Raw genomic sequence first — 26,241 nt, forward strand, 5'->3', positions numbered from 1 at the left:
CTTTTATAATGCAATATCAAAAAAATCATATTTTGTAAAATAGTCATTACAAAGTAGAATTAAAAATCACCCTTTTTCCTTTTATGAAGTCGCGATTCAAAGTATGCTGGTATTAGTTTAGACACTGGAGCTGGATACTTTTTGCTGATAATGTAGTAGAATTTTACAGACCAGGTTAGCTAGGGCAGCTACTGCAACATTATTGTCACAAATAATTTCATTTCATAAAATTAGATTAAAATTTGTTAGTGCAGTGAATTTCTACTCAAATTAGAAATCTGCAGCACTATATATCAAAGGTAATTTATCAAACCTTGTTAATATAGTATTTATATGAAGACCTTGATTTAAATTATCGTCAACAAATTTATTTTTGTTCATGTGTACCTTATTCATCCATTATTCAATAAGTCCATGCCTGGTAATAAGCCTGCACATATCTTTTTCTGTTCAGTCATATTACCAACAAATACAATTTCAACTCAGTATGATGCAATAAGCCCACCCTGATCACGTGACTTTGAATTTTGAGATATTGATACATTTTGGATTAGTACTGGCAACTGTGCAATACCTGTAAGACCTGAAAACTTTGGAATATTGTGTTTCTAATTTTGTAAACATATTCCAAAATCTTTATGAAGTTCCATAGATAATGACACTATAATATGTCAACATATTTTCTATATATTATTCTTATGTTTTACCATTTTGTTTTGAGCAAAATAAAAAAACTGTTTCAGAAAAAAAATGTGTGTATAAGTTATATGTCCATTGCATGACATCTATATTTGTAAATGTATCTTTTTTTTTCCCCAGAATTTTCAACTCTTCGTTGAGCCTGCTTATTTTTATGTCTATCACTTGTTATAGGGATTCTTTTATTTATTTTTTTTTCTTTTTAAATAAATGTTTGATTGATTTTTTTAAGACATTTGTGAAAAACTTCTATGCTTCATTAGGATTGAAACAACTAACCCAAATGAACAAATGAAAAAACAGCATTACAATATTTTCTTGACTTTTTAACATTGTTCATTTTGAGTGATTTTACAGCATGTCAGACTACCCACATTTTATTCTTGTATTTTGCTCAGTTTCTGAAAAGTAAATCAAATGTTTTATTTCCTGAGAAGAATCAGAAAACTTACATTTGTTATGCTTTCCATAAGTTTTTAACTGAGTTACTTTCTTGTCATCTTCTGTTCAAATATGAGAAGGTGTGATGAGGGACTCATTCAATAGAACGTCTTCCATATTTTATCTGAGAACATCATGTACTTTGTTTTTCAGTGTTGAAGTTGGTTAATGTCATGTACAATCACGTAGTCATTCAGGTTGTTATTTTCTCTGTCTTTACATGAAATTATTTTCTTCAACTTCTAAAGTACAATACTCACATACAATTGAAACAACAATACAAAATACCAATAAACACCATAAACTTTTGAATGTTTCCCCAAGGACTTAATAATAGACAGAGTTTTAGCCCCTGTTGTAGTACTGTATCTTTGCATTGACTTTTAAAATTCCATTAAGTGATATACCTGAAGCCAGATTTTTTCAGACCTACTGCAGCATGTTTCAGTATGGTTCCCAAATCTAATATGAATAGTTAATAGAATTATTTGTTTGTTTGTTGGATTTATTGCTCTTTGGACAGAGTCATTTAAGGCAGGTGCTTATCACAGTGAACAATATCTGGGAGGCCGCTTCATGTCATCTAAAGATGTTTGTTAACTGTTTGTTAAAAACAGCAAGACAATTCTTGTTTGGCAGAAGGGTAGTTTGATCATGAAAAAGTCTTATCCCCTGATGTTCCCTGCTTACTAAGATATTGTGCATGTGGGAAAATGTTCACCTTTGCATAGAACTATTCATTCTCGCCTTGCCTTAGGTATGTAAAAACATTTAGTTAAGCCCATTTTTCAATTTTGCTCTGTTGACAAAATCAAGGACAAAATGTGTGGAACTGAAGTGCAGTGAAAATTTTACTCCTTGGGACACCTTGCTGGTGAATTAACACACGCAATTTTGAACGGATGTGCCAGTTACTCAGTGTTACAGTGTATTATATGCTATTAATATGTAGAGATGTATGACCACTCCTAGTCAGTGGTGATGTTCTCTGGTGCAGGTCACGGATCGGTGTCCTCATTCAATGGATGAGAAATGGCATTATTAAGAGATTTTCTTTTGTAAAATGAAATTTCATTATAAAATTGTATCTCAGGTGAACTGTAAAGATGTATTTGAACTGTATACAGTATCTGACTTGACCATATAAAATGTGATAAAGATTCCAACTATTCTCCATGGTTGTCCTGCAATATCATTCTCCCTTTTACATGATTCATAGGTTATACATTGCCCCATTTATTTTTTGTAAAACTTCTCATTTTTGAGACATTTTTTTAGCTATTTTCAGGGATGGGATAAAACCACGAAAAAGAGAAAACTGTAAAATTGAAATGATTAATTTAATCTAAAGTCTTTTCATTTATTTCTCCTGTTTCCTTCATGCTTTTTAAAAAAACTGCAAAAATTTTAATAGAGAAAAAATATATAAACAAATGTTGCAGTGTTATGTTATCCAAATATTGAAAGGAAAGTACTATTGGAAACTGTTCTTCTTGTGTCAGATAAATTCTAAGGAAGATGGTTGATCAACGTGTTTTCATTTTATAGTTTGTAAGATTTTCTGAAGAGTAAATGCCAAGTACTTGTGAAGTCTTGACTTTACAAAGAAAAACAGAGGTAAAATTGTCATAAGAAGAAATGTTGAGCATTATGAAAAGATGTCTGTTACAAAATCCTCAGAGAATTCTTGAAGATATTCTTTAGCCAAGTGTCAGACTTCAAAAAAAAATGTTCAGACATGGCTGCGGAAGGAAATACTGATATTTTGTTATGAAGCACCCATGTGAATCATTTGATTCCAAGAGAAATTTTATGTTGTTATTTTTATGAGAAAGTCATTGGTATGATATAGATTTTTTTTTTGTATATTGTACCTCAAAGAACTGGATCCATTTTGCAATATGTCTGTTTTATTGGCAGTGTCAGTTCTTTGTATCACAGAAATATTAATATGGCAAAGAACTTTATTCAGTCTCATCTGTTGTAATTAGTAAGTTCCCTAATGTCCATACTTAATAAAATATCACACCCGTCTTTTATGAGGTAGCATATCTTATAACTGTTATATGGAATAGAAGTTATTATATTGCTACCAGATAAAAAGTATTTGTTCAGATGTTACGATGACTCCAATGTCAACTTCTTTAGACAAATGATTAATGTGAAGCATTATTATCATTGACACATGTATGAGCTGGTTATATATCAACAGGACTTGTACTATATTACGGTAAATGTACACTGAATGTGAAATGAAAAGTAGGGTGCCGAAATAATGATAAAATAAGTCAGACTGGTGATCTTGTGTACATATGGTGGTAACAATGTACTTTTCCAAGAAAGTTGATTTGGCTATGCTTTTTTTCTAAAACGGATTATTGAAATATATGTACAAAGATCTATAGGCCCACTCATCCCTGTTCAGAACACACCTGCTATTGAGTATCCAGATGTTCTTTTACTTGCTTATATTGATAGTGAGTCACTTATATCCACTGCTTCAGAATAATCCATGTCAGAGATATGAGTTTTCATTTTGGAATTTACCAACCCAAAGAAAATTTTTCACAGTATCTTATAACAAGAATGTCCCTCCAAAAACAATCTTCATAGGAGTCGTTTTGTCTTAGTGGTAAGCTAAAAATGTGCTTTTCTGACAGCATATATCTTTAATACTCCAACCCCTAGTTAGATGTTTTTGTATACTTATTTCATGATCAGGGAAGGAGGGAGTGAGAGTGATATGACCTGAGGTCTCTCAGAATATAAACATTGTCAGAAATTTTTGAGTATCATAGATATGTTAACAATATAAGATGATTAAAACATGTTACAATAAACTTTGATCATGTTTGATCCAGGATGTTATATAGATGTTAGAGTGAAAAATCATACCTTCAGACTCCACATATTTTATGAACAAATTCTAAAATGAGCACAGGTTCAAGATGTTACAAACAACAACGGTTCATGTTAATACCTTTCAACAATTATGATTTAGATGAAGAAGATACAATAAAAACTTAATTTATTTTACAACAATTGCGAAACAAGTTATGTCAACTTATACTAATCACTCTTGTTGGCCCGGATGTAAGCGCGCGAGGGGTCTTATTTGTGGGCGGAAACTGGAGTACCCGGGGAAAACCCACGTGGTCGGGCAGGTGACCCCTTACCTTTTCACGTCCGTTTCGGGAATCAAACCCCGGTTGGCTGAGTGAAAGGCGAGTGTGTTACCACTGCACCACCTGACCGCCCGATGAAGAAGGATAAGTGTTAACTGTAACACATATAAAGCTTAGTTTTCCCATCATCCTATTCTTCAGCATCCCAAACTGATTTTCTCTCTGGATAAAAAAATCTCATGTGATTTCCTTCATTCCCTCTTTCAGATTTCAGGTTTGAAATACTTTATAATACTCTCGACAGGCTCGTTTTGATACCATTTGCTGGGGATGACTCTCAAAATTCCATGAGAAAAATTCTGGTCTTCTGATTATCTTACAAGTGCTTTTCGTGATAGTGATTTTGAAAGGAAATCTGTTGATCCAAACTGATATTTCATCTCATTGTACCAATATATGGTATATGTGATGATCAAGATGATGCTTTATATTTTGATACAATGTAGTACAACTTGTATGATTTACAGAGGGTATCGAATTTCAACTGGCCATGAGGCTTTACTAAATGTGACTTAAAATTGGACTTTGGAATCAGTGAAACTTGTTCGAATTTCAATTGAGTAAACAAATTTCAACTACAGGATTGGCTCGAAATCTTCAGCAGAACGGCAGTAAAATGTCAAGAAGCCTTATATACTGGTAATCATGCGGCACCCTGGCGAGCCAATGACAGGCAACAACGCTGGTGTTGAGTTTTGTAATTTTAGCCAATGAATAATGGATAGGTACATGTTAGTGTGAAAAATGAATGTGCTGGAACCGGCCATATTTTCATTGAACAAGATTGGAAGAATTACTGTAGTGTCAGGCTAAAAGAGGTGATAGCATTATTAATACTACTTTAGCGGGTCATAAACCTGCTCGCTTTTCCTGGCAGTGCCATAATTCATGAGTTTGGGGACTGTGTACTGGTTGATTGCGCACCTTTGTATGATGACAACAGGGCGATACAGTACCAGCATCAGATCCGCCATCAACCATACTGATCACCCATTTCTTCCAGATTTCATTATTCTAAACCAATCACAAATACAGATAATAAGGTTACGGACGCCAGGATGTGTAATATTGGCCAGAGATTTATCTGGTGTTTGAACGTACCTACCTTATGAAGAATCATTATTTTTACTGCAGTTCTTCGTCCGGTGTTTACGATGATGAATTTTTTAACTCTAGAAGGGTGAAATAAATTTTAGAGAACTCCTGGAGTTTATTAGACAGTATTTCATTGGCTAGATGTACTTTAAGATTTACCAGAAAATATTTTTATTCATTTTGATAGGAACATAATAAGAGACTTTGATCTTCCCAGAGTGCCTCTGGTGTTTGTTAGATGGTACTTGTCACAGAATGTTCTCGTGTGCCGGATCTTTGACATATTTATGAAATCAAGGTCACAAAGTATACAGTCTTAACTTCCTGTAGATTGTCATTCTTCATTTATTACATGTACTTTCTGTGATTCATGTTGATTCTGTTTGATTAAGGACTTGTGTGTCACTGCTGAAGATGTATAATCCAGATTTACATTGTTATATTCGTAGGTTTAGCTTTTTATAGGTATTTAACAACTAAAATTAAATTTCCAAGAGAATAAAAAGTCTTCAGATGGTAATTACAATGCTGTCATAATTAGGATTTATATTGTTATTATTTGTAATTGTTCAAGCACTAAACAAATGGCTCAAATGTTGTACAATGTATTAAAAAAAACAAATATAACAAACAAAAATGTTGTGGGCACTTTGTTCATATTTATGATTGATACATGAAATTTCAGTAGCAAAGAAATTATTTTAGAAACTCACATTAAATTTTTAATAGCTGATTGATTCATGAATATGTAAATTCACAATAATTAGGAATTATTAATCATCAAAATCATTGAAAATAAAATCTCCACAAAGATTAATGACTACACACTGTATTGTATATAGTTATACATGTAATGGGAATTTGGAGGGAGGAATGGGTTACCTGATTAGATCTGTACAGGTATGTAATTACCTGACCATGTATATATCAGGAATTCTAGTCTTCTATAACATTATAAAGGCCTTATTTCTTCATTATCAGAGTGATGAATGAGAGTTTCAAAACATTTAAAAATATCCCACAGTTTCAGCCAATTTTTGAAAGTGTTTACAACACAATATGAAACGTTGGTCATTATACCTATTGTTAAAGACATTTGTGTTCAGGCAAGGTGGACTAAGATTTTATTTGTTTTATTTGAAATACAGAATAAAATGTGTAGATGCTGAAATTGAAACAAATTATTTGAAACAGGAAAACACTTTTGAAATAATGGTGGTCTGATTTTGGATTTCATATATCTGGTTTTTTTTGTGGTGGTCGTTAAAGACATACAAAAGTAATTACATTTGAACCCAAGATGCCAAAGAGCTGTGATTAAGTTAAATATGAAACAAGATAAACCATTTTCAGCACTTGTAAGGGCTATGGATATTTCACTGTCTTATTTTCTGTAGAATACATGAAATCTGAACAGGTGGATCATTTGTCAGTGTATATTAGTGACTTGAAAATGAAGTAAAACAAAAAAATTACCCCTACACTTGTCTTTTTTATACAGACAAAAAGTCAAAGTACTCAATGAGAATTTCATCCTGAAACTTCCAAAAGGAAAGATTTAAATCAAATGATCTGTTGAAAGTTATAAAGTCCTGCATGTGTCAGATGCTAGAGTGATCAGGGTGCCCCGATTTCACTTTTGTAAAGTGTAATTGTAGATAGGATTATGGCCTGATAAATGCCATACAGGAGGTTAGAAACAAGGGGGGATAATTCAATTGACTGATATGCTAGTACATGTACACTGTCAGGTTGTGGCTCCCGAAGGGGTCAGCGGCAAACGTTACTCACCAGTATACAGATAAAAAACCAATTACTGTCAACCAGCTTGTGGTTTTTTGGCAACAGATTTGATCAAACAGGTATTACATATGCCACTGATGTCAGCTTTAATTGTAGTCTTGTAAATGTGAACATGCTACCTTATAGCATCCATGAAACCAAATCTCTTTGAAATAACCACCGCAGTATGTGATTTTCTTTTTTTTTTTTTTTTTTGTTTATTTGTTTAACATCACAAGCAGAATTTCTTATTTGCTTTCTAAATAACCACAGTTAAAATAGCTTCCAGATTTGTTTGTTGTGCCAGTTAGTAGTTGATGATATAACAGTGAAAAACATGATATCCATTCATTTTTTTTTTTTTTTCAAATGTCTGAAAAAGGTTATGAGAGGCACACTTAATAAAATTGGTTTATCTTCCATTTGAGAGGAAATCTGATTGTTGCAAAGTCTTTCAAGAACATTGAAAAACTTTAAACCCGGGACACCAATTAAAAAGGCCTGTAATACTAGGATGGCCATAACAGACTGGGCAACTGTTTATGTGTCCATTTCAGTTCTTACATGGGTCCCTAGCTTGTTCAATATATCCTTCTTCACCCGGCTCCCAGTGATGGTGAGTGATTTTAATGACCAACTCAATGAAGCCTCTTGCCAAGTGAGATTGGAAAAAAGTCATCCGAATTGTTGAGTACGTTGTAATGGGTTGTCGGAAAGATGTTTATGCCCATCACAGCTCATTACAGCGATAGTTTTACAGGGCTTTGATGTGAGGTAATTGTATTCCTCATACTGTTTTCATGAAATTTTCTTGGAAATGTATTGTGCAACGAACAGAGCCTTTACAAAATTTATGAGACTGTCAGTATCCGTGATTCTCGCACAGGTGGGGACTTTTTGGGTTGCCTCCATTTCAACAATAAACTTTCCAACAGTTTTTTTTCGAATTTCTTGTGCATTAATTGTTTTGTAGCTAATCTATTTTCATTCTTAAACCAATAAAACTCTACAATGAAATATTTATCCATGTTTTATCACCTTGACAATTAATCCTCCTTGGCCACAGCTAGAAGCTATTGGTAGACTATATAGCTCACTAAGGCTTACAAGCAGGTTTTATTGCTTCTCAGCTTTGGCTAGAGTGAACCATTACAGAGCCCAATGGGTCCTCGTTTACCAACCTAAATGATATTGAATGATGTCAAAAGATGGAAATTATCCTCTAATTACAGCCGTTTATCAACAGTTTCCATGCCTTTTACCATTTCCCCTGTCTTTAAATTCTGTTCTTATTACCAAAAGTACACAATTAAATTATGATTATCGCTTGTATACAACCACATACATAGTTAGACTTTGGTAGAACTTTGATATGGAATTCTTTGGAACTATAGCAACAGTTAAAATAGAAAATCACATTTGAATGACATGGAATTATGTCTACAATGTCTTACTTAAGGCTGTATAGTACCTCCTTACTCTTAATTACTCACTCGTTTTTATCTCCTTTTCAAAAAAGCTTTGATATTTACAATAAGAAATCTTGGTTACTGTGACTAAATAAGTAACTCATTTATTATAACCTCTAATGTCTACACCAAGAAATGTTATCAAATTTTAATAAGTTAGTTTACCTTTATCATGTTTTAATTAGTTTACCTTTATCATGTTTTAATGAGTTTACCTTTATCATGTTTTAATAAGTTTACCTTTATCATGTTTTAATGAGTTTACCTTTATCATGTTTTAATAAGTTTACCTTTATCATGTTTTAATAAGTTTACCTTTATCATGTTTTAATGAGTTTACCTTTATCATGTTTTAATAAGTTTACCTTTATCATGTTTTAATGAGTTTACCTTTATCATGTTTTAATGAGTTCATCTTTATCATGTTTTAATGAGTTCACCTTTATCATGTTTTAATGAGTTCACCTTTATCATGTTTTAATGAGTTCACCTTTATCATGTTTTAATGAGTTCACCTTTATCATGTTTTAATGAGTTCATCTTTATCATGTTTTAATGAGTTCACCTTTATCATGTTTTAATTAGTTCACCATGTTTTAATTAGTTCACCTTTATCATGTTTTAATGAGTTTGCCACTTGCATCTCCATTCAGTATGGACTCTGATATCAACATCAAGGGTATATCCTTCAGGGTAGATAAAACATTTAAAGTTAAAATAAGTTAATATAATGCTTATTTTTCCTCTGTCTTAAAATGTGATTATGTAAGGATGCCAATGTCCTTCCTGTTCATATGTCAATCTATCTTGACTATCTTTTTGAACAACTGGAAATAAGTAATTATGAATATGTATTGAAAATATTTTTAAGGGGAGTAACTCTAACCTGTGAATGTACACAAATTCAAACATCCTGAAATGTATTTGAAATGCCAACTGCATTGCAGCAGAATTGTATGAATTAGAAGTTTCAGATGTTATAATTTTGTTTAATTCTCTTCTCAACTTTAAGAATGCAGTCTAAATAGCATTCAATTGTTATATTTACACTCAAACCTGTCACGGAAGGGTCCAGAGAAAAAGGCCATTATGCACAAGTGGCCTTTATATAGAGGAACAATCACTTTGAATTGCATTACTAAGGTAACCAAAAAGTGACCTTCAAGACAAATGTTACTGTATATTTTGGCTAGAAATTTGTTAAAGAGAGAGAGAGAGCTAAATTTTTTTTAAAAAAAGAATGTCTTCGATTTAAGTTTTGCAACTTGATATTTATATCATTTTCTTGTTTTTGTCTTTTCAGGTTCAATTTCATCTATAACTAAGAAGGCAGTTTGATGGGTCAGGACTATCCATTGAAGATCAGTGACTGGTTTCTGCAGAAATTGACTGTATGTAAATACTGGACAACATTGGATTACAAAATTCATGTCATTGAAAATCATGTAGTTATGTACACATGTTTGTACACAGGAAAAATCATCGGATTCACCAGGAATTCTTATTTTGCCATTGGCAGCAGTGCATATATTGAAAATCATTTCATACGTAATCATTCATTTTGAATAAAAGTTGTTGTGTCGTACGATTATTTTGTATTCTTTGTTTTCACTCAGCATGAGATGAGAGATTTTGCAATAGCGAGTGGGTTCTGTCAGTAGCTTTTTTGTATAGTAACACATGTTACTGTTGAAATCTGTATACCATGAAAACCATTTCTGATAGCAAAATCCTTTTGTATAGTATGGATATAATATGACAAATCTGTATATTACTTATTAAGTCTAACCTTACCTATGCAGTTTTAGTAGAAATTCTGAAAAATGCTATTTCACCTGGATATAGTTAACTTATTTTGTACTGTAAGTTGGAAGTAAATTTATGAATTTCCATTGAAGGATGCATACATTTTGAAACAATTAAGCAACAAGCTTCCATTTGTTTGAAAATTTGTTTGTCTTACAAATAGATTTGTTGAGATGGGGTTCAAAATGCAGTTTGAAAAAACTCATTATAAAGCACACACTCATCACATACTGTGTTTGTGATAAAGCTTACTGAAGATTCCACAGAGTAACTTTACAAAGATGTTTTACTGTACTGCCACCGTTTCAGGTACAAAATCTTTTCCTTTTTTTTCATTTTTGTACTTGTCCTTGTTTTTATTTTGAAAATGATCTTTGATAATTTCAATAGTGACTCTCTTTAAACATGAAATGTTTGGCTTCATTATGAAATTTTACAAAAATAAATTTACGGATTCTGATTCAAGATATATAAGGACTTATATACTGTAAAATCATATATTTTTGTTGAACTCAATTTTTCAGTAGCTTTTCAAAACAATACTTTTTATGGACACTTAGTTTTATGGTTACATTGAGCACAGTATATCTCCTTATACTTATCTTCAGTAATTCTTGGACATATAAATCTGTGGATTAAGTGTACCTAAGTAATCAATGAAAATAAACCCTCCACAAAAAACAAAGATTTAGCAGTATTAAATAAAAAGAAACAGCATGAAGTTTGACACTTTGAGTTGTATGAATTCAATTTTTATGTGGAAATTTTTTTTAAGTGAAGCATCTGTTTCTGAGATGTTCTTGTAGTAGGTTTAGGTTATCCAATAATTTATTAACAGTTTGAACAGATTTCCAATTTAATACCTTTTTTCTATATTTTGACTATATCTTTAACCATTTTAAAGATTTAATCTTGTTTTGCTTGAAAAGAAGTGAAATAAGTTGCCATGTATATTTCATTAAAAACGACAAGTAGAATTGATGGTGCTGGATTTAAGCATTTTAAATATTAAACTCCTTGCTTGAAACTTACAGTTTAGTTTGTACTTGCACTACATATTTATTTATCCTGTAGCCGTTTGCCATTTGGAAGCAGTTCACTGCTGTTATTGAAATTTTGCCTTGGAATGAGAATAAAACGTGGAAATGAATTAGCAATATTCAAATCAATTTGAAAGCTTTGTTTGCTTTTAATTGAACAAAATAGCCATCAGACAGCAAACAATTTTTCAATGTTACTACAATAACATGTACAATGAAGTCGTCACTTGATCAGTGGCATTCACAGACATATGTTTGCAGTTGCTGCTTTTTTGTTACAGATATAAAAAAAGTCATAATAGAGCAGTGGCATTCATAGACATATGTTTGCAGTTGCTGTTTTTTTTTTTTTTTTGTTTTTTTTTTTTTTTTGTTACTGATATAAAAAAAAGTCATAATAGAGCAATGGCATTCATAGACATATGTTTGCAGTTGCTGCATGGTTAGTTTCTACATTAACATCATAATGATATGCTTATTTCGTATTGATTTTTAATGTTTAGACCAAAATCAGATTAATACAGTTTCTGTGTGAACTTCAGTAGAGCAAAATGTTTTCGTTTTTTGAGTGTGTAACATAATGACGTAGGCAACTAGAACAATACATTTTTTTCAATAGTTGTTTTCATAAGCATATGGAAGAGTACATTTACACTTTCTACAACATTGTACTTAGCATGTTTACAGATTTGTTTCAATATAAAAAGGTTATATTTTAGAATTTTTTAGAATGTGCGTTTTTATGAGAGATGTAATCTGATTTTCAGATTTTTTATGTAAAAACGTTGTCACAAAGCTATCATAGATAATCTGTAATTGTTTAGTTCTTGGTGAATTGATTCAAAGCAAATTGCTGATTTGGAACATTTTAACACAGCAGTGGTTAATGGCCACCATTGCAATGATTTACCTCCTTTTAAATCCGGCATGAGTTCTAAATCTCAAGAACCATTTTTTATTGAGTCTTACACATGAAATCAATTTCATATTACTTTTCTCCAAACTGCAAAAAAAGTCATTGTTTTAGTTATAGGTGACCATGAAAAACTTAACACACACGACCTCTGGTCACATAATTTTTCTTTAATGAGTATTGTATGACAGACATAAAAAAGTACAACTCAACACTGCAAGCTTTGTGTGTAGGTTATTACAGAGATAATCCCAGTGGCAACGTTAGAGACCTGTAGCAAGATGGCGTCCATACTTGGAGGCATGCAAAATTGTTTCATGGTGCGCTGTAACGTGTGCAAAATTGTCTGTTTCTTGGAAGAAGGTGTGCAAGTTTGTTTCCATTGTACTTTTATGAGAACGTGTGCAAGATTGTTTCCATTGTACGTGAGAATGCATTCGAGATGGTCTTCTTTACCGGAAACTATGGTTACAAGAGGGTTGTCTCCCTTATTCAAGATGTGCAGAGTTCTCTTTATAGAAAGCAAGATGGTGGACGAGAAATCAACAACGTACAAGTTTGTTTTCACATCCCAGATAATTTCGTTTTTGACACGTGATAAAAAATTCCTTGATGCATGTATCTACCACTGACTTGGCTATATCTAAGTCCATGTACCTTTTTATGAGCAGCTTTCGTAAATATGCGAAATATATGATACAGATATATCAGACAGCTTTTCATCTAAAGCAAACAGTTTTTTTAACAATACCGATTTTGAGTTGTCTTTGCAACACTGTATGTAGTTGCGGTGAACATATCTTTACTTTATTTTTATGTAATTATATGTAATAAACACTATTTCAACTTTTGTCTTGTATCATTCTCAATGCTGCGGGTAAGACGTTTTCAAAATGTAATATTTTAGGCTCTGGATATCATTTAGATTATCTCGGTTGCACTTTCATGAAGGGCCTGGTATTGTCTTCTTTCTAACCGAAATGTAAATTAAGTGGCTGAACCGTACAAAAAATTTAATGGCATTGATATTTTGGTTTTAAAAATGCTTACAGATCTGTTATTGTGCGGAATGATATGAGCGGCACAAGTTTTCAGGAAAAACCTTAAAGCTTAAAAAAAACGATGAAAATACAGACAACTGTTACATTTGGGTATGTTTAGTTTGTAAAATCGTTTGCGATGCGAAAAAAACATGACAAAAATTGGAATAATATCTAGGTAACTATCAATATTTTTCTTATTAGATTCAAGTACTTTTTAAATTAAAAAAAGAGATGAGTCAGAGGGACTAAATTTGTATCAAAATGTGATGTTCCCTTGCATTTGGTTTTGTATAATCGTTTGAATTGAAAGTGTTTGACAACGCTCAAACGTCAGATTAAAATGTGTCTTCTATGAAAAAAATAGTATCCGATCGTAACAGTCTGCCAAAGATCCATTTAAGATTAAACAGATATTAAGGAACGTTTACTTGAGTCTAAGAATAGGCAGGAGCACCCACGAGAAAGGTAGTGGAAACATGTAAGCAGACACGTTCTACTAGACGTTTAAAAGAAGTCACGATTCGGAAAAGATACACACGAAAGTAATTACTTGGCATTTTCAAACGTATAAATGTTTAGATGAATTGCGTAATCCTTCAACTGTTTCCAGACGTGGATTTGGTCCCAGTACACTGTTTGTAGTACAGTGTGTTCAAATCGGAGAAAGAGATTGTGTAAAACAATAGTGCGGACTGTGTCATGTCTCCATTTCCATAAATTACTTTGTCACAAACGCAAGTAGTTACTTCGGGACTTCTTCATAAATTTTCTTCACGTGATTCACATTTAAATTCTTTGGGATAATGGCACGGTTCAAATTATACAGATGTACTTGACGTTCTTTAAAAAAATATAGAATCATTACATTAATTGAATTTTAGGCTGGTGCATCTCCCAGGCATGTTTTTGACCAGTTTGTTTTTCTGGAACTCCAATATTTCAAAAATATATTTCTTCAGCTTCACCGAGAAATAAAGGGGGATAGGTGACTTTTATTTTTCTTAATGTTGATTGCGTTCTCAACACTAGCTTCATTGAATGTTAACAAACAAAATTAACGGCAGAATTTGCTTTAGTGTTCCCATCGAAACGATTCTTCAGCTGGTCGGTACATTTCTAGTCATGCCTGTGGAGGTTGTATACCAAGACACGACAGAATTATAATAGAACAGTCCGTGACATTAAAATTTGAGATAATTTTGCTGCTTATACCGAGTCATGTAACCTTTTCCAGTAATAAATATGTTGACGTGAATACTGGTAGTATTGTCATAATATGCCATGTGCCCAAGTGATCAGCGGGTGTTTCCTACCTTCAGAGGTCAGTCTTCACCAGAAACATATTTGTCGTCTTCGACAACAACTAAGCAGTGATAACTTGTCGCTGATCGTCGATTCTATAGCATCTTGGAGTGTTGATGCCGGGGCATATTTGAATACTTTGAATGTCGACACTACATTGCTGTATATTCGGTTGTCAACACTGCAAATATTTTTCTGTTTGAGCCGACGTTATGACTGAGATTTTTCGCACTGTGATATCTTTGCCAGAACTGTGATGTTCTTGGCGTTTACAATTTCTCACCGGTTAAATCTAGTCTGAAAGTGAGGTAGTGTCTAAAGTATGTGTGAAAGTGAGGTAGTGTCTAAAGTATGTGTGAAAGTGAGGTAGTGTCTAAAGTATGTGTGGAAGTGAGGTAGTGTCTAAAGTATGTGTGAAAGTGAGGTAGTGTCTAAAGTATGTGTGAAAGTGAGATAGTGTCTAAAGTATGTGTAAAAGTGAGGTAGTGTCTAAACGTAGTCTAAATTGAGGTAGAGTCTAAATTTAGTCTGAAAGTGGGGTAGTGTCTAGCCTTAGTCTGAAAGTAAGGTAGTGTCTAAATTTAGTCTGAAAGTGAGGTAGTGTCTAAATTTAGTCTGAAAGTGAGGTAGTGTCTTAATTTAGTCTGAAAGTGAGGTAATGTCTAGCCTTAGTCTGAATGTGAGGTAGTGTCTAAATTTAGTCTGAAAGTGAGGTAGTGTCTAGCCTTAGTCTGAAAGTGAGGTGGTGTCTAGCCTTAGTCTGAAAGTGAGTTGGTGTCTAGCCTTAGTCTGAAAGTGAGGTGGTGTCTAGCCTTAGTCTGAAAGTGAGGTAGTGTCTAGCCTTAGTCTGAAAGTGAGGTGGTGTCTAGCCTTAGTCTGAAAGTGAGGTAGTATCTAGCCTTAGTCTGAAAGTGAGGTGGTGTCTAGCCTTAGTCTGAAAGTGAGGTGTTGTCTAGCCTTAGTCTGAAAGTGAGGTGTTGTCTAGCCTTAGTCTGAAAGTGAGGTGGTGTCTAGCCTTAGTCTGAAAGTGAGGTGGTGTCTAGCCTTAGTCTGAAAGTGAGGTGGTGTCTAGCCTTAGTCTGAAAGTGAGGTGTTGTCTAGCCTTAGTCTGAAAGTGAGTTGGTGTCTTAAAAGAGAAACATAAGGGAACAGCAGTTGCTTAGTCTTATCCAGATTTTAGACGCATTCTAAAAATTAGATAATGGGGTTAGATGGTATAATTCTTATGTCCTTCCTGTAGTGTTTGGAAATTCATTGTTATTGAATCATAACGTAAATTTATTTCCTAGATATAGTTACCTTCTACATTTACACACTTTAAGCTCCTAGCATCACTGACGAGTCCTACAAGATCGAAACATCTGTATATGTTGGGGGAAACATATTACTGACTGGCAAGTTGATGAAGCATAGGACGCTTATCTATCTGAAACACGTTGTCTTATTGTACTTTCCTGGTAGTCCCGGTGTAATGTTGGTCTCCGTCTTTCTTGTGTTCATACTTTGCCCTTGGTTATATTGAATAAGTGTTTTAATCATAATTTGGCTCACATGTCTGTATTTTCAGAAAGATTGTTGACGTCACAAAATAAATTTGATATCCGAGCTAATTTCACAGATTATATGTCTTAAAACTTTCTAAAACACAGAAAGAATTAGATTATACTCTTACTTCTGCAATATCATCCATCAATCTTCCTGAATAAAAACAGTCAAATCACGGAAGCAAATCCTGGCAAAAATATAACTTAAGGCAAAAAGTAAGGAACACAGACATAAGACATGTCACCTAAATTGTAATTCTATCACAAAATAAATACAGTTTACATCAACGGTATTGAAGCAAATAAAAGACTTAAACTGCTAAATTCAGAGGTAAATAGCTAACCTGCCTTCATTTCTTGTTTCAGTACATCAACAACCATCTAGCATTTCTTTATGCACTCAGGACAAGATTAAATTCGATAAACCTTTATTGCATGTCAAATTTTAACATATTCGAACAGAGGGGACGGGCGGTTTAGCATATACATATCATTTCGTTTTGTTCTTTTAAATATACGAAATTTATAAAATCTATTAAAGTTAATTCATTATTTGACTGTAATTCTAAATTTATATTGCAATGTGTCACTCTTGTGCCGTGGGACCCTTGAAGAGCATTTGATTCTACAATATCAGGGTGTTGAGAATTTTAAAAAAAATCTGAGTCAATTTGAGCAATTTTAGCCCCGCCCCTCGGGCCTCTGGGGTGTAAAGGACATTTAATTCACAATTTTGGTTCACCTTTATGGAAGATTTCTGCAAAATTTCATTCAATTCGGTTGTTTTTTTCTTAAGTCGAAAATTTAAAAAGTTTACGGACATATTCTGAATGATGTTTGAGCCACAACGCCGGACAAAAAGCGATGCAATAGGCCACAATGAAACTTCATGTACGGTGGCTTAATCAACGAAAAAACATCGGTATGTCAACAAGATCTTATTCCAAACTCGAATTCGAGGAAATTTGAGCAAAATATGAACTAAGAGAAGACTTACTCAGAGGTCTTATTTAATCCAAAGAATTTCACGTCCTCAAATGACAAAGAGGAGAACAACAACGAAACCAACAAACAGGCATCGAGCACGTGATATCGCACAGAGAAATAGAATACTTGACTATGGAATTACTATAACGACTGCATAACATTCCCACAATCCTGCATGTGTCAAAACTCTGTGTCGTGGGTTTTTTCCACTCAACGACATATTACACGAATATCGTGTTTCTAAAAAAAAACAATACCTAGAATAATCTGCAACATGCAAACACTTCCAAATATAGTTATAAGAGTATCTTAAATATTTGTTTACGTTACGTTACATTATATCTTGAATTTAATATAAATATTTTCAGGATCATTAGGCACCATTAGGGTAGCTCCGAATTAGCTTTGCTAGCTAATTTTGAATGTTGATTTTTTTTGCTACATATTAATGCCTCATAGTCACGTAAGATAATTAAATACATAATAACATTTCAAAAAGCTGGGTATGAATCGGTATTGATGTTAATGTCAGATATCATTTTATATCTTAAGGATGCAAATAATAAAAATTACTAGCAATTGAAGAACAGTTCAAGACCATATTGGAACTTCAGTATATTTATTTTATCAATAAACTCTGATGGAACATTGGCGAATCTCTGTACCGCTTTTTTTTTATCGGTTTCGATGATTTGTAATACCTAGGGGTCATATAGATGACAACTGAAAGCTGATGAAATAAGTTAACTGCATTCCTGTTGTAATCCAATGAGGTATGAAAATACCAGTCTGTCCGGTTATGATGTAAACAACCCCAATTTTAAGAAAACACAACTATTCTAGCGATGCAGAGATTTTATGTTTGGTCTATTTGCCTCCTACGTTATCTTAAGTATTAGTCCCAGTTGAATCAATATGTCATCGCCTGATATTACGGATCACGTTATATTTTTTTATGAATGATTTAATTCCAGTTGGCAATATTTCACATTTGCTTTTATGATTACTGAACCTAATTTTCACTTTTCTGTCTCTGAAAATTGCAAATAAAAATGGCATAAACATCTTGTTTCAATGTCTTTAATGCCATGCTAATATCTTATTTATTTTTCGAATTCTATGAGTATAATTTCGAAATTTTATTTCGAAAAGTATTTTAACAAGAATTACTCAATGCTACAATTATCCCTGTATGTCATTAAAAGTAACCGTTATGTTTTATTATATAGGAAAACGGTAGAGAACTGCGAGAGCGTCTTGACAGGGGAACATGAACATTCTAATAGAAAAGTAAACGACCCTTCTGCTTGTACAAACTGTTGTGCTTTAACGGCAATTAAAAAGAACGCTAGGTTTTCCGAAACAAACATGCAATATGTCAATTTAATTGTGTTACGTGCTTGTTTTGTTAAGCTTCATATCTTTCAACATCACCATGTTGGATTCGACGTGTTGCTACTTAAATCGTACAAAATTTATATCTTCTTAAAACCACAAAGTTCTGGTACTGTTTGAATTCTGCTTTCTTTTCTTTGGCAATTTTATGCCCCCTTTTTGTTTATGTAGAATTAGACATCAAGCTTCAGTGAACAGAATGGCAGAGTGTTATAAAATTGAAAATCATATGAAATTAATTGGAAGCCACCAAAGCTAAACATTTGCCTTGTTCTAAACGGGAGAGTGCCATCTGCCGTTTCCTTAAGCCCCGGACGTTCTGCCTGCTCTCTGCTGCCTAGCATAAGCCGAGCTTGAACGCTCCGCTTTATAGCTAACCACCTAATATAAAACGGATTGACGAGTAAAACGCATATTAACAGGTGTTTGGTTTCATTATTAATCAAAATAGTGAATTTTACACCATCCAATTTTGTTTCGCATGCACGTAGCTCTGGCCTGTCGTCGTTTGTCAATAATTGATCACGTCCTCGTGTTTTGTACAGCGGTTCGCTTGTTGAACATTAACAGTCTAATCGTGGATCGGTTTAACGCTTGCAAATATTATGACGTCACGGCGCGTGCCTCATACCTTCAAGGAGATTATTGAGTGAATCGCCAACTATTGACATACCTGTGTGTTCTACACAACAGGTGTGTGTGTGTTACTGCAAACAAGTAGGGATGTTTATCATGCATCTGATTCGATTTCTTTCCAGACTATTTACTTACGTTAATGGTGAATGTATAGAAATACGCTGTGCGGGACGGGAAACTTTCGATTTATTAGCCATACCAAAGTCGCTCAAACATATATCGCTATGTCAATGAATGACATCGAAAAAGATATTCAAATTGTCATCTGCTAAATTCTGCGTCGAGAAATTTGACATTTTCCTGCCATGGTAACAATGGAAACAAACAATAAAACGTACTTAGTGAACATAAAAATGTGTTGTGAACTTATTTATGTGTAGGTAAGCTTATTTTAGGTAGCAAAAAAAACATTATTTTATGAAAATATACACGAACCGCTGATATATTTGCGCACTCGCGAATCGTCGTAACCATTCTCATATTTTGAGTAAATTAACTAGTTATCATTATATCTACTAAGTACATGAGAAAAGCCGACCACATATTTCTCACATCATTAAAATATTCATTTATTTGTGTGTGTGTGTGTGTTATTTTTTTTTTTTTTTTTTGTTTTTGATTTTTATAATTCCTAGTAAAAAGTCTCAATTTGACTAACGCTGTCTAAGAACAATTACAATATAGCTTATTTAATTTTCTGATATGCTCCAGTACTTTGACACTCTTGTCTTTATCAAAGTCCTGTTTACCAACACGAAATGGCTCTCAATATACTAAAATGTAAACGAGTTAAGATCTGAACATAATATTTGTCTCGATAAATAATAAAAAATAAATCGGTGCAATAATAGGATAACTAAAATAAATACACCACCCCCTCAGCCATACATATTGTAAATAGTAGTTGTATTACTAACATTTGTTCCCAGGTTGAGGAAAAATCTGGACAAGATCCCTCTTATTTAGTTTCTGTACGGCCCAAATGACATTGCATGCTTTGTAAAATAAACCACTGTAATTATTCTTCAAATCACTTGTATATTAATTTTCAGCATATTCAGGGACAATATTTCAATGTCAACCAATTATATCGAACAGATAAGTATAATATTTCATGGTGATATCATACAAAAACTTTCATGTTATTGGTTTAACCAAAAGTTATTCCCCTACATTCTTATGTAACGAAAACTCCGAGCGTCACTCTTACTAAATTGAGACACTTAGAACAAAGAAAGTACCGATTAAAAATTCAAATTCGATGAAACTAGGGCAAAATATAGCGAAACGAAAACTTGTACACGAAGACTAGTGAAAAAGTACAAGGAGAATAAGACAAGACGATGTAAGCATCGACAACACCCGCCATCTTTAATCTTGGTCAATCTATGTAAGCAAAGCGTCGTTCTCAAATGAAAACTTGGTAAACAACACCGGAACGGACAGGCACCAGATATTAGTACTATTTCACAGGCGGTTTCGTAACTCATGAATGAAATCATATTTGGCCATATTTAATGCAGAATTGCTCTTTTTTTATAAGCTAGATCATGCTTACATCTGTTGAGCTCTAAAGTGTAAATAAAATCCCAATTTTTTTTAGATTCTAGATGTATTGTTACACATCCAGCAAATTGATTATGTCATTAAAATTGTGCTAAATTCATAACACACCAAAATGTGTGGAATAGTTGCAACGTCATCAAAGTGTGTGCAGATCGAAGTTTCTGGAAGGAAATGAACGTCACGTGAAAGTAGGAGGTCCATCGTAACATCAATAGTAGAAATCGGATTTGGTCTTGAATCACAGAATCACAGGAGAGAAAGTCATTGAAAGAACTGTGAATCATAGTTTCTTCAGTTCCAGAAATCTAATATCACACCGGGACACACTCTACAAGGGTAATGAGCTGATTATATCTGTACAATTAATGAAATTTAGAATCAATTTCAAGGCTCTATGGCAGTGCATTAATATTTAAATGAACAAGTAGTGTTATTGTTCTGTCTAACCTTGCGACAGACAAGTAAAACCAATATTTACACCTTACAAATAACACGAAGTCAAGTTTACCCGCAGCGTTAACTGAATAAATATTTGTGGCTTTATATTTTATTTCGTTTTTTTTTTTTTTTTTTTTTTGTCTGTCATTTGGATAACTTGAGATGTTGATATTTTAGAATTGAAGTAAACTATATCAAATCTTAATTTTACACAAATTTTATGAAACTAGACCAAATATGAGCAAAAGAAAGATTGACACGGAAACTCCTGAAAAAGACCAGATGCTCTGGAAGAGTAAGCGTCTTCTGCTTCATCAACGTCACCCGCCACATCAATCGTGGTCGATCTAAGTAAGTAATGTCACGTTTCCAAATGAGAATAAGGTATACAACAACGTTACCGCCACAATCTTCAAGGTACTTTGTATCAAATGTTACTCTTATCGAGTTTGAAATCTCATCAGGGCAAAAATGAAACTGTTGTTGATACTTTTTGTAAGGTTTGAACTTATACAGAATATTAGTTATTATTTATCGAGTGTCAAATATACAATTACTGAATTTTTATATCTTGTACTTGAGTAAACAAAAACAACAACAAATTAAAGCTTCCCCATAATTTCCACCAACCTGCATCTCTCGAAACCCTCTGTTATGAGTTCGTATGTCAGTTGACGACTTATTGCTGGAGAAGGCCATTTAATTTCGAATCAACTGTGACTTGTAGATAACGTATGTTTCATTTAATCATCACAGGGTGGTGTTTACACAGTATTAACTTAACGTCAGTAAAAAGTAATGAAATTGATTATAAAAGATAAACAGTATAATCCCAAAAAGGAGACAAGTATGTAATTTTAACTCAGTGTCAGTAAAAACGTTTTCAAAAGGTGATAAATGTACAACCTAATATTCCTGTCCCTTATAAAACACACGGCAGGAGGATATTGACTTTTCAACAAAAATCATAACACAAACACAAAGTCGATAAATAGTGTTAATTACACCTCCTCATCTAGATTCTGTTACTGATTCTAGATTCTAAAACAATTCTATATGTGTCTTTTGTACAAACATACCAAAATACCAAACAGAATTTTCAAAAATACAAAATACCAACATGTAAACATAATCATAATCCAAACTCAAATTCCAAAAAAATTAGGGCAAAATATGAATAAAAGAAAGGTTTACACGGAGACTCCTGAAAAAATTAAAAGAGAATAAAACCAGGTGTTCCGAAAAAGTTAGCGTCTTCTGCTTCATCGACGACAACCGCTATGTAAACCATTGACAATCCCAGTAAGTAATGTAACGTTCTCAAATGAGAACAAGGTATACAAAAACGGAACCAACAGGCAAACGAACGTGCATTAAACATGTCTAGCTTCAAATCACACAAAGAACATTTTTCAATGAGATCACTATGGTGACCATAAAACTTCCCCATAATTTTCATCAACATGCATCTTTTGAAACCCTCTGTTACGAGTTTGTCCTTCAGTTAACGACTTCTTGCACGAAACTCGTGATAATGGGAACAGGCATTGAATATCGACTCAACTGTGACATGTGATACCATAGATTGAGGAGGTAAGAATTCAGTGAACACTACTTGGTTATGTAAAAAAAAGGTTGAGAAACAATAAAATATCAGTAAGGTGTTTAAAGCTAAGATTTGTTTGTTTGTTTCTTTATTTCTTTGCTTTTTGTATTCAATTCTGTCGAAGCTATTCCTAGGAGATGACGTGATAATGTGATATCATTACAAGTGAAAAAACTTTATTTATTTTACAACAAGCAAGTCATAATCATCTACATCAGTCCTTTTCTTGACACGGATGGAAACAACAGCGGAGATGGAGTCTTAGTGTTCGAGACACGTGGAAAAACCGATAGTATCTTTTCACTTGCTAGTAATGAATCGTGTCGATATGAAATGCGCAACCCAATATATATATATCTATATATATACTATGTACATTATATACTTCTTATCAACTGTTACGTCGGACACAAATTACCACATGCAGCAAGAAAGTTTCAATTACAGTCTACCTATTCTTATTATATCAGCTTAAGAAAATTTATGATCACTACCTGTGGTTAGAGAAGCATCAATAGATATATATGCAAAGCCATTTAATGACTAAAACTTAAAGATTCTCCTTAATAGAGACTTATTAATTGGTATGACACATGAGCATGTTTCTGATCAATCATAATACTAGAAAGTATTTTATAATAAAGCAAGTACTCTTTCAAACTACGTTGACCTGATTTTGGTATTTTTAAAATTCCTTTCTAGGACCATGCATTTTAGTTCATTGATACATCTGCGCACGTTGGTATTGTTGTTTTTTGTTTTTTGTTTTTTTTTTGTTAACAAACAGGTCCAATGTAACTTGATAAGAGGACTTGAAAGGTTCACTGATAAAAACATTTGTTTAACATCGGTGCTTTTGTTAGCTTATATCTATACATCTCTAAACTCTAAACTTAAAGTAATATTTCAACGACTATTTTCTTTCACAAATTATTCGCGTTCATGACATTATTGTCACTATCTCAAAACGTATTTATTTTTCAATCATATATATTGGTGATTTTTCCCGGTCATTTCGATTTTGAAAACGTTTCCAAGGCAACGATATTGCTCGGGAATTCTAGTTTTTATTTTAAGATCTAGCATATCAATTTGTCATTTATTTATTACATCTATTAATAAAAAAAAAGACACAAAAGGAGGAAAAAAGAACAAAGACGTAGTTTTGTTACTCCTATGTAAATTGCGCAGTAAGTAAATCGCATCACAATTTTAATCCTCAGTATTGTTTTCAATGAGCAGTTCATTGGGTGATTTCCGTGTGTCTTGAGTCTTTACTAGGATGTGTTATATAAAGCCAACGTACCATGTGCAATGAGGATATTCAGAGAACAAAAATGAAATGTGGTCATGTGATCATGACAGTAATTCCAATGTAATTATTGATATGGTTAAGCTGTAATTAAGAAAGCATGTTTTACAATAATACAGTGGATAGAAATGTTTGTTTTCTCAAAACTGTGCCACACTTTATGCATATAATTCTAATTGATTGATTAATGTCTAAACAATTAAATCATAGATGTCAGTTTCACGACAAATTGGTGTTTGTTTATTATCATAATTTTCTCGTGGAGGTAGTTTGATGGCTTTAGTTACTTGCTAGAAACAGCGCGTTAATGCTTGTTGGTTTTAAAAGCCTGCTACATATGCACGCCGTTATTGATAGCTGATTTGAACAATATTAGTTTTAGTGAGTGTGTTTCGTATAATAGTTTACTCTCGTGGTCGGTCGAATCTGTAAGCCTTCCACTTTGCTCAAAATCGATTTTACATTGGGTCGTTGTTATCGTGTTAAATATTCTTTCATAAGAATCAATATTGTTTGTATTTTCAACGCGAAACACCTGTAGGATATACTGCATTGTGTCCCTGTTGAGTGCTCTCCTTTTTCCCGTGTTATATCTCGTCTTTTTGTTGTAACCGTGCATTCTGGTAACCGTCTTTTCTGATTACTTTACTTTCAGCCTCCAATCTTGGAAAGTTGTAGGAAGTTTTCTGCACTTGATACCTTTGTCTATTTCTTTAAAACATTTTCTATTCTCCCACTGAATGACCCTATGGTTCTTCTTCATACTAACTCAATCATCTAGTAGTTTTTTTAGTCCGGTTATCACAGTTTCTCTTCTCCGGTGTCATCTGCTCTCTCTACTCCACCCGGGTAACCGTACTCGCTTCATCTCTCTCTCTCTCTCTCTCTCTCTCTCTCAAAAAGAATACTTGTTCTCCTTGCCTGTCTGAAATGATACCTCATCTTTCATTACATTGGAGTATTCGGATTCATCTACACCTCTCCCATACATCTGACACTCTACCGACCACCCCGGTAAAGAATCATCTAATATGTTCGGGTATCTCGTGTCTCAGTACCACTATCCAGCATCAGCTGGTTTATCGGCTATATCCGGGTATCCTCACTAAAACTCACTGCATCATCTGGTCTGTCGTGAGCTCTATGTGATAAACCGGGTGTTAAATTTTACCGATGGCATCGTAATGTTTAAAACCATCCAGGCACGCGGATCTTTCTTCAGTACGCACGCGCAAGGAATTGCACGATGCTACCCAATTAGAATAATGAGATTGTATGGAACAGCAGATGACTGAAGCTAAGAACAGTCTATACAACGTTGAATGGGATAATAGTAACAGTTTGTATTTGTCAAAGGCGACTCCGCTATCTCCATTGTTCGTCGTCTCAATTATTCATAGTAAAAATCATGCCTGCTTCACTATGATTCGCCGGCGCGTGCCCGATGATTGGTAAGGGTCAGCTATTTAAAGCTGCGCTGAGGCGCATCATCCAGTTTCCAAGTAATAAACGGGACGTTTTGAAAAAAGCGGTGGCTCACACATGGCTTGGTTCTCACCGTATAGAGAATATATACTATTGTATTCAACCGTTACATCGTTGAATGGATGAGAAAACACATTGATAACAACACGCACACACGAGAACAGCCAACACTCACACGGCTGGAGATACAGCCCATTATATGATAGCCTGTCTTTGAGCACATGTGATTTGGTGAATATACGCAACAGTGTATTGACGTACCCGGTGTAACTTTACAGCAGGACGGAGACAAAACAGACAATGTTAGGCAGCAACACTGTTACAACCAAGAACAAACATGATCAAACGGGACGATAGAAACACGGTTGTAGGTGAAGACACTATTAGATATTCCAGATAAAGGAGTGTATGATTACAAATGATGAATGACATTAACTTCTGTGTATAGACAATTGCTAAATCTGGGATTGTGTAGAATCGAGAGAACTCCAGAAAAG

The 26,241-nt window shown here is 33.5% G+C and overlaps 1 protein-coding gene across 1 annotated transcript in view; it reads left to right on the forward strand.

The window, feature by feature from the left end:
* Positions 1–13,263, forward strand: part of LOC132563095 (cleavage and polyadenylation specificity factor subunit 5-like) — a 47,758-nt gene extending 34,495 nt beyond the window's left edge. Inside the window, exon 7 of the mRNA XM_060227853.1 lies at positions 9,975–13,263. Coding sequence (XP_060083836.1) covers positions 9,975–9,996 — 22 coding nt within the window. The 3' untranslated portion in view covers positions 9,997–13,263. The remainder of the gene's footprint in view (positions 1–9,974) is intronic.
* Positions 13,264–26,241: the final 12,978 nt, after the last annotated feature.

This window comes from Ylistrum balloti, unplaced genomic scaffold, assembly GCF_031769215.1.
Source record: "Ylistrum balloti isolate Yb309-2 unplaced genomic scaffold, AGI_CSIRO_Ybal_v1 Utg371582, whole genome shotgun sequence".
In the NCBI taxonomy this organism is placed as follows: domain Eukaryota; kingdom Metazoa; phylum Mollusca; class Bivalvia; order Pectinida; family Pectinidae; genus Ylistrum; species Ylistrum balloti.